Source organism: Anopheles darlingi, chromosome 3, assembly GCF_943734745.1.
Source record: "Anopheles darlingi chromosome 3, idAnoDarlMG_H_01, whole genome shotgun sequence".
NCBI lineage: Eukaryota > Metazoa > Arthropoda > Insecta > Diptera > Culicidae > Anopheles > Anopheles darlingi.
In genome coordinates, this window is record NC_064875.1 from 37,373,665 (window position 1) to 37,383,438 (window position 9,774).

At 47.1% G+C, this 9,774-nt stretch overlaps 1 protein-coding gene across 1 annotated transcript in view; it reads right to left on the reverse strand.

The window, feature by feature from the left end:
- Window positions 1-3,146: 3,146 nt before the first annotated feature.
- LOC125957047 (homeobox protein araucan) overlaps window positions 3,147-9,774 on the reverse strand; it is a 53,915-nt gene continuing 47,287 nt past the window's right edge. The window contains exons 4-5 of the mRNA XM_049689445.1: window positions 6,326-6,633; window positions 3,147-6,239 (exon numbers count right to left, since the gene is read on the reverse strand). Of these exons, the coding sequence (XP_049545402.1) occupies window positions 5,380-6,239; window positions 6,326-6,633 (1,168 nt within the window). The 3' untranslated portion in view covers window positions 3,147-5,379. The remainder of the gene's footprint in view (window positions 6,240-6,325; window positions 6,634-9,774) is intronic.

Here is a 9,774-nt window from a genome sequence, read left to right on the forward strand (position 1 = left end):
AACATGCGGTAGGATTCCATTTCTAGTCCACCTCCGAAAACCCTTCGTTCCCGTCGACCGTAATGACCTCAGAGCGCCCCTTTCCCTTCCCTTCCCTTCTCCGGCCCGCTCGACAGCAGAGCGACTGATAGCTTATATACATTTTCTTGGTCGTTAAATTGGGGTGGGGATCATAAAGTTAAAAGTTGCTATTTAAACTATTTATGCTTTATGACTACCTTAAAAGATAAACAACCCCATTGTTTGCTTTAATTACCACGCCGGTTGGTTGCTAAGCTACAGCAGCAGCAGCAGCAGCAGGTTGCTAACAGTGGGTGCGTGGGTACGGGGAAGAGAAATGAGAGCATGATAGGACAAGGAAAAGTGGTCACCGGACAGCTACCGGCCAACGCCAAACGGGCACGACGACTGGTGCTGGCTGGCTGGCGGCTGCTGGTCCGCCACATCTAACGGTCAATCCGGGGTATGTGATGGATTTCATTCAACGTAGAAAAAGTAGAGAAAAAGAAACGGTAGAGGAAACGATACGACACTAATAGAACCGCCGAAAATGAGGATATGATCCGAGAGAATGGATGCTTCCGTTGCTCCTGCCTTATGGCGTACAGGTTGTTGTTTCGTCTTGCACCCCCTCTCTCCCTCTCACTCACTCTGTGGTCTACACGGTCCAATCGGTGGCATCTAGCACTTAGTGGCGGTACACATAAAAAAACATGGTGTAGATGGCCAAAGCCTTTTTTCCGACGATGACGACGACGACGCTACAACAAGACAAGCGCCATCGAAAAGAGTGGCCAGATTGGGTATTACCTTCCCAGCACCATGTTTTTAGGCCCCGGAGTGAACCAAATCTAATTGTATCTGTTAGACAACACGACATGGGGTTATGGGAATGAGCACAGGCTACGCTTCGTGTTTTTTTATGGTTTGTGGTTTTTTAGCGCCTTAAGTGCGCTAACAACCACCGGCGGGCCAAGCAGCTTTCGGGCATCATTTCGGAACAGTCCCCCGCTCGAAACACGCCGTTTCTTGTTTTAAGATGTTTCAAATGGCTAACAATATTGGATTGAATTAATTTCATCGCAAAACTGCGGGGCAGGCCATGAGGAGACTGTGTCGTCACGGGAAGAACATAAATCATCCATCCATTGCAAGCCGACGGTTGCCAGGCAACCAACCATCCTGGAGCCAGATTGGACGACATCCTGTGCTTCGCGAGGTAGGTGATCTGTTAATAATATATTCCAACCGAATCATTGACCAGCAGGATGGATTCTGATTGCTTCATCTTCTGCAACCGTAATATATTGTCCCAGCTCCAGTCCCACAGTCATGCGGACATCAGAACCGTTGAACCGACCGAACTGAGGACTCAATCTTTCAAATTCGCAATCAACCAATTTCGCCAGCGCCGCGGCAGTCCCGCGAGCTAGGCACTCGTCGAAGCGAAACAGAGAGGTTCATCTTTCAAGTCGTTGTTTTTTTTTTGCACAAAAGCGGCGTATCACAAATTATGACATACACACACACACGTGCGCCCGCGCACAAGTCAGTGGACTGTTTTTCCAGACCTCTGCTCCAGAGCCACGCGGTTTAGCAATAATCAATGCAAACATACATTCTACATAACATATGTCATGTTTTCCGATCGATCCGCATGCCGCATGCCCCTTTCTCGTGGACTCTCTCTCTCTTCCTCTCTCGTGTCTTTTGCTGCCATGTCGCCGCTATCCTGTCCTGTCTCATAAGTCCTGTGTCTGGCCGTTTTTTTTCCCCGAGCTACCGAGATGCGCTCCTGTGATGTTCCTGTGTTCCCGGCGCGGTCTATCCAACGGGGCAATGGAGGATGCAACTTCATCGCGGGCGGTTCGCCTTTGGTAAGGGACGAAGCAATCAATTTTTATTATTGATTCGTGACATCCGTTGAGTTGTGTGTTCGAAGCCTTTTAAAACACACAACTCAACTGATGCGGCTAGGCATCAGCAGCAGCATTCGTTTTGATCTGATGCCGTCTTTGGTGTTTTTGTCCCCAACCCCTTCCCCCTCCCCACTTCCCATTTTGATCCAGAGTTGACCGATGATAGCTTCCTGAGCTGAGAACGAACTTCAAAGTCAATCACTTTATCAGAATTCGTTTTACGTCGTTGTTCAAATTTCGTCGCTGTTCGTTGGGGCTGGTGCAGACTCCTAACGATATCTGTTTCTTTATTGGAAAAGAGATCTACGTGGGAATTAAGCCTTTATACGCCTTTGAAAGCTGTCTTTATCTTGTTTTTTGTTGTATAGTAAAACATTGAAGTCAATTATTACACCAGCACTTCACAAGACACTCCATAGCCGCAGTGCCTACTATGCGTCCTAGTACACTCGTCGACTCCTTCCATTCCATTAAGCTGCAGCACGAAGTGAACATAACCTTGCTCTCTCTCTCTCTCTCGACAACAACAGAACATTCCTGGTTGCTGAGTGTACCGATGGAAGCACTGGAATAACCGCAAACACAAAAAGATTGACTGGATAAACAAGTGTTACAAGTCCATATATATATTGCAGAAACCATTCAAACTAGCCAGCACATTTGTCGGTCCTGTGGTAGGTCCGACGGAGCCGGTCAGCAGGTTTTGAGATTGAATTTCACTTCTAGTGCTTGGTGTTCACCCTCGCTCATTCGTGTCGTGCACCACCACCACCACCAGATAATGACCTTCGATGGAGCACAACCTGACGGCGAAGGTAAATCCCGATCGCAACGAACGTCATTCGTTGACATTCTCCTGGAGCTGTTTCGTTTTCGTTCGGATGAGGACAATGTACTAAGGTTTCTTCATCAAGAATCATCGTATCTCAATGATCATTTGATTTACGTCGCTGCTTATCCAACATAATTGATGTTTTGCGAGTAAATGTTGTACAATAATCTGGTATGTGTGTGTGTGTGTGTTCAATACCTACGTCGGTGTGTGTATGTGAAGGACTCTCGTGCCCCTGCCTCGGAGGGAAAAGAAAATGTGTTTCGTCTGCAAAAGAAAGCCCCACTTTTCCAGCTCGTAGATTCGTTCGCCTTGCTATAATCGGTCCCGGTCATCGGATGGTCGTCGGTTTGCGGTGCGTAAAACAATCAACATCATTTCGTTTTATCGTTCGTTTTTTTTTATTTTCGGGTTTTATTATTGCAACTAGTAACATTACGTTGGTTTCATTTTTTCCGTTTTCTTGCGGCTGCATCATTCGCAAACCATCATCATGATCAGCATCATCATCATCATCATCATTTGGGAATCGATTTCATTATTCGTCATCATCGTCTCCGTTCTTCTCGGCTCATTACTACTACTTATTACTTTCTTTTTTCTGCTTTGTTTCCTTTGTTCATTTACGATAATAATTTACAGCTCAATTATATCTATTGCGGTTATTACAATCGATATTTTATATATTTATATATAAGGAGGAGTAGGAAGAGGATGGTTTTGGTGTGGTCGGGGGTGGTGGAAGAGAAGGAGGTGGTTGGGGAATTGTGTATTGTATATATTTATATATTTATAGTATTTATAAATTCCGAATTCATTCATTCCCGTGCTCACATGCGCAATTCATGTCGAATTCTTCGGACCCCCATCGCACCCCCATCGCACCCCCTCACCCTATCGTTTTTCTTTTTCGGATTTGTGTGTCACTTTCTCCGGTGCATCCGGTGGATGGCAATAGGAAAGTGAAGCTAAACAAAGATGGAACAAAATGGTGGTTGCTTGCTATGAGAAGGGGTAAATAATTTGGTATCAGTACGAGTGCTTCTCATATTATGGGAATATTGATATTCGATGTTTGCTTCCATCCATCAGCATCCGAAAGAATGTGTCCGTGTCCGTGTCCGTGTGTGTGTGTGTATTGTGTGCCGCGTTGCGGAAATAAATAGGACACCAGGATTAAATATTAAACTAACAATCGCGACCGCAGCGCCGATCGAGGAGCTGGTGGACACCTTTCTTACTATATTTTTACACCCCCTTCCCCCTACCCCTACCTTCCTTCCAGCTCTGGGGAATCGGAGATTTTCGGACACTCCATCACCATCCAGTTGCTACTTCGATTGGAACAACGTTCCATAACCACATCGGCGGCGAGGGATCCCAAAAGAATTGAGTTGCTATCCAAGTAGCTCATCGCTTGTGTGTTTGGAAAATGAATGCATGATATGTTTCAGTCCACTCGGTTCGTCCTTTGCGTTTTCACCGGCCGCTGCGCCGGCTATTTGCCACCGTTGGCCTTTTTGGTACTAATAATAACAGAACAAATGGTACAACAGCTACGGGGAGTGACCAAAATTGACAAAAAAAAAATAGAAGCCCAAAATTTGCCACCTGGCGTGTGCCAGTATGGTGTACCCAGGGACTCTGCGTACCTGCCTGTATGTGTGTGAGTGTGTGTGTGTGTGTGCACGTAGCAACCGGGTTGCTACGTGCGGGAACGTCATTGAATCATTCACTAGAAAGAGTTGGCGCCGTGCATCCACGAAAAGCCACACATGCCCACAACAACAACATGACTACTACTTGCGTTGCATACCCAATATTCTTATCAAATAATATTTAATACAATTTAATATCACATACACTAGATGCTCGCGATCCCGATTTGCTTTGTATGATTGTGTGTCTGTGTGTCCGTGTGTGAGAGATGTTTCTGTTGGATAAAGATGTAGTGAGAGGGAGGGAGATCGAAGATCGAAATAGAAACATCCCCCCTTCCGGTGGGGGCGGTCAATTCGAGGAACAAAACGTGGGGTTTTCCGGGAGACAAAATGATCTCGAGTGCGCACTATCACTCCCAACGGCGGCAGCAGCAAGCAAAGTCCTGATGAGAGTTTTGGTTTTTGGAGAAACAAAAAGTAAAAACAAAATGAACTGCTGCTGCTAAAATGTGTCTAAACACAGCCGATAACGTGGGCCGATAAGGCGAGTGAATGATCGTCCCCCTCGGGGGGGAGGGTCGTCCATGGGTCGTCGCATCCCTTCCTGCTTTCCCTGTGTCCTGTTATCCGATTTTTTAACTGCTGTTAACAAATAACTCGCCCCATGTCACGTGTGTGTGTATGCGTTTACGTGTGTGTGTGTGTGTGTTCTTTTGGAGAATCGATTGAAAATCAATCACATTCATTATTGTCCAATTTTGTTAAATCTTTTCATCGGTTTTATCCGCCGCCGCTGACAAAATGTTTTTTTCTGTTTTGTTTCTCTCCTGTATGTGTGTGTGTGTGTGTGTGTGGCGTCGTTTTACACTAAATTACTAGATAGCGAACTGACTGACTGACTGACTGACCGTGGGGTGGCCGGCCGGTCCGGTGGTTGTACTTTTTACACTCACTTGATCGCCAGCGGTCATGGTTTGGAGCTGTTGGCCACGACGTTGATCAGCTTTTCGCTGGTGCCGCTGGTGGGGAGCGAGCTGGTGGCGGACGCGGGTGTTAGATTTTCCGGTCCATTGCTGGAGGTACTAGAGGCAGGAGACGCTCCGGGAGGTGGAGCCGTATGCGGTTGGTGTTGCTGCTGCTGGTGCTGCTGGTGCTGCTGGTGGTGTTGGTGTTGGTGATGGTGGTTTCCCGTGGTGAGGCTAAGCGGTGCAAAGGGAGGCCCACTACCGGAGGCCTTCGATAGGAGCGGGTTAATGCCAACCGGTAGCCCATTATGAGCACCGATCGTAGCACCAAAGGTTCGCTGGTAAGACTCCAGCAGCGACACTTCCGGTGATCCCGGTGCCAAATGGTGACCGTACAGATTCCGATAGAAATCTGGCCGCATGTACGGATGATGGTGAAGCGGATTAAGCCCTCGGCCGGTCACCAGCGGGGTGACCGCCGGCATCTTACCACCGGGCGATGGATAACCCTGGCCGGCCGTCGGCGAGATGGATCCCGAGTCCTTGTTGTTCTCCTTGCTGGCCATATCGGCCAGTGACCAGATGCGCGGTTTCGTGCTGGGATTCGTACTGCCACTCGGTGTGTGGCTTACGTCCGGTGGTGTGGCAATGGCGGGCCTTAGATGTGGCGGGAACTGGGAAGGATGCAACAACGGGTGATGATGCCCCACACCCACACCGGGACGATCGTAGATGTCCGGGGAGTTGGGACCACTGCCGTTCCGGGAACCATTCCACTCGCTACCACCCGGACGATCGAGCAAATCTAACCGCGATGGCCGATCACCGTCTTCACTCGAACCTGTGCCCGAATCTTTGGAGTCTTTGGAGAAAGAAGATCGCAGATTGTAAGAAATGCGATTCGATTTTCGGGAGTCCCATCGTCCGCCTGTTCTTGTTGACACTTACCTAGTATTTCCTTATCATCCTTTAAGCTCTTGTTATCATCATCATCGTCGTCCAGGTTGACGTCATCATCTTCCACCCGGTTCCGTGGTTCCCACGTCATCTTGTTCTCCTTCTTCAGCCGTCGCCTCGCGTTCGCGAACCACGTCGAGACCTGCGTCAGTGTCATCTTCGTGATGATCGCCAGCATTATCTTCTCGCCTTTGGTCGGGTAAGGGTTCTTCTTGTGCTCGTTCAGCCACGCCTTCAGTGTACTCGTCGTTTCGCGTGTCGCATTTTTCCGCCGTGCTCCGTTCAGGTCCATCCCGTACCTGTTAAAAAGGGGTGAGAGGGAATCGAAAGGGATGTTGATTAATGTCCTCGTACGTCTTGTGGATCGGGCGAACCACTAATAGAAGGGGGTGGTCTGTAAATGCATCATAAGGACCTATTGTGGTTTCCGACAACGTTCGACTACTCGAATAAAGTATCTCGAACCAATTATTGGCATTGCTGTTCCGTTCCGTTCAAGTTCTTCAAAAGCCAAACGCTAAAATTGAACGAGAGCAAGTGAGACAGCGCATTTTTTTTTTAGTAGAACGAAAACGAGAGGCATACATCGCCATCATCGCAGCAGTCGGTAGCTATGGTGATGGTGTTCACAGCTATTGAGAGTGCGTACGGCTAGAGGATGCAAAACATCCAAAAAACATTTGTTTTTAAACATGATTTCGGCATGTTACACCTTCAGCCCCCCATACACTGCCAAACTGTTTGTCAAATTAAAGCGATTTTTAAAATGTTTGCCAAGCAATTTGCTCGATAGTAGACGCAAAAAACTAAATCGTAGTAGACCGTAATTGTTGTGTTTTTGTGCCATTAGTGATAGTGATGGTAGTGATAGCGATAAGAAATATAAGAGATTATTGGAATGTGCTTTTACACAGTTGATTTTTTTCTCGAATTCGAGGCGCAGTTTGAAAACCATAATGCGGTTATTTATTCGAAATTGTTCGAGTGAAGCATCCATTTTTGCATTAAGCAACTTCACTAAATATTTGTCGAAACCACAATAGGCCCTATAGTAGGCGCCTCCATTGTAAACACGTTCCACAGAACCGGGCACAATTTATAACACCTTTCGCCAGGATAATTACTCGAAGAAGTGCGCTTTGAGCGCAACCCCATGTGTGGTAAACAATAATTTCATAATTCTATAAACCCCTTCCGAGCGACTGACCGAACGGTAGTTTGTGGCGTCGGTGGTTTCATCCGGGGACACGGTCACAGTCAGTCGTAGTTCCGGCCAGTCCCTTCCTACTACTGGTAGGTGGTGGTAATGGTGGACCACCGCAACAGCTGTTACACATTCGGGGTTTTCATCGGTCGGTCGGTCCCATCGTTCTCTCATCGTGAACCGGTGTTGTTGAAAGAAAACCGAAATGCTGCGGTTGTGCTGAGCACAGATCCAAGGTCCAATAGTTTAGGAACCGATTATGTGGCCAACGATGCGTACATGAGGTGCTCGGATACTTTTTTTTCCCAACATGAGAAACCTCATCTATGCAAAAGGCTACGGCCAGGCCAGTACGCAACGATGATGGCGCTCGTGTGCAATCGAGAAGCAATTAAAAGCACCATGAATAGTCATGGCCCTTTCGGGTGTGTGTGTGTGTCGGCTTAATGCAGTTTTCAAAATGAAGGTCCAGCACACAAAAACGGGTATTCAACACACGACCTGCCGTTTTCGGCAGGCGGCGGCCATTCAAATGTGGTGCGCGACGTTCATCGTCCGTATGTGGATGCAGCATCACCGGATCTCTCGTTCGCGGCATGTTTCGCGGCTGTGACGACGATGGCGGCGGCATGGCCAGCATGACGCCAAGGCTGGCTGGCTGGCTGGCATGAGGGATAACATCGTGTTATCTTCTGACTTAACAAGCGTTTCCTTGAGCGCGTTTCATGTGAGTATTTCTTCCTGTTTGGGCGTACAACAAACACGACGATCGTGGTGGCGTCGAAGAAACATTGCTGCAAATGCTGCAGCAGAACCCCTTTCCGCCGCGACCGTGCGCCGTTATCGGACCATTTTTATCCATTTCTCATTTTCTCATTTTAAGCAACACACCCACTTTGGCCCCAGTGGTTAGTGGAGGTGCTGGCGGTGCTGGCGGTGGTGCAGGGAGCGTAAATGATCGTTTTATTTCGGCGCTCGATGGCCAGTGCGTCGTGCGCAACGGAAACAAACAGGCGGAACAAGGAACAAGCGAGCGAACTGTCTTGAGTGGCTTGTAGAGCGCCAATGTTCTTGTGCTCTGCGCCCTGAACTCGACTTGTACCTCGAGCACTATATGGTACGTATAGTGTGCACACACTGTTGTGCAAGCGCGTTGAATTGTTGAATGAATGACGAGGAACAAGAGGAAGAACGCAAACAGGAAGCAGCGAACGCGATGATCGGGACGAAAATTCAATTGAGAAACTCGTATCTGCAGCATCAGCAACGCGTCGCGTCAGTTCGTTGGTACGTTAAAACTGACGCCATGTTTTACAAGCCGTGTTGATTCTCCATCGCTAAATGCGCGACAGCACAGCACAGGGTTTGGGTTTGTGCAAAGCTTGCAAGCTGCACACAGCAGTCGACACAGATGGATAAATTATGGAAAGGAAACTCAATTGTATTAACATTCTACCAATTATCAGAATCGTGATGCTGCAAATTCAAACGTTCACTTTTGGGATGTTATAGCATCGGAGCATCGGAGGATCACACATTTGCACGAGACATGCGTCACCGTGAAGCTAACGAGCTCCACTTGCGTGATGTATTCGTTTTCTCATCATCGCTACTAAACTAAGTTGCTGCTCCGTTGATGCTGTTGATGGTTTATATTAAGAACAGTGCTAACGGTTCCGATTATGGAATCAAATCGTCAAAATTGCACGAACAATTTGTTCATGAGAAACTTAATGTTATCTATTAGATAGAAATTATTCATCAGATTTCGTTAGCTGTGTAACAATCTGAACGTCAGTCGGCTCATCCCAGATATTCGAGCTGGTTTTGTTTTCGTAAAACAAGATTTTCAGGTTGAGCAAAACGAATCTTGTACCCAGTATTATTCATCGTTTAATAATTTTCCGTTTGGTGTTCGTTCTATAGAAGAAATAATTATTGATAGATACTCAAAAAAGCCGTTTAAAGATGAATAAAAACGAAGTAGTACGTTTAGACGTAGTGAACTAGTGAATGTGCAGACGTTGACGTATGAAGAACTCATGATACGATGGATAATCTTAACGTGTATCGGGGGCTTTACAGATTGCTTCAAAAATCGTTACTAAGCTACTACGATGCATTGAGTTGCGTTGCGAAAGACCAAAACCAGGCGTTTACAAGAGCGTATAAAGCGTTTTTAATAAAATAATTTCGTCATTTTCTACATTTCTACGTCATTTTTCAACAACCACAA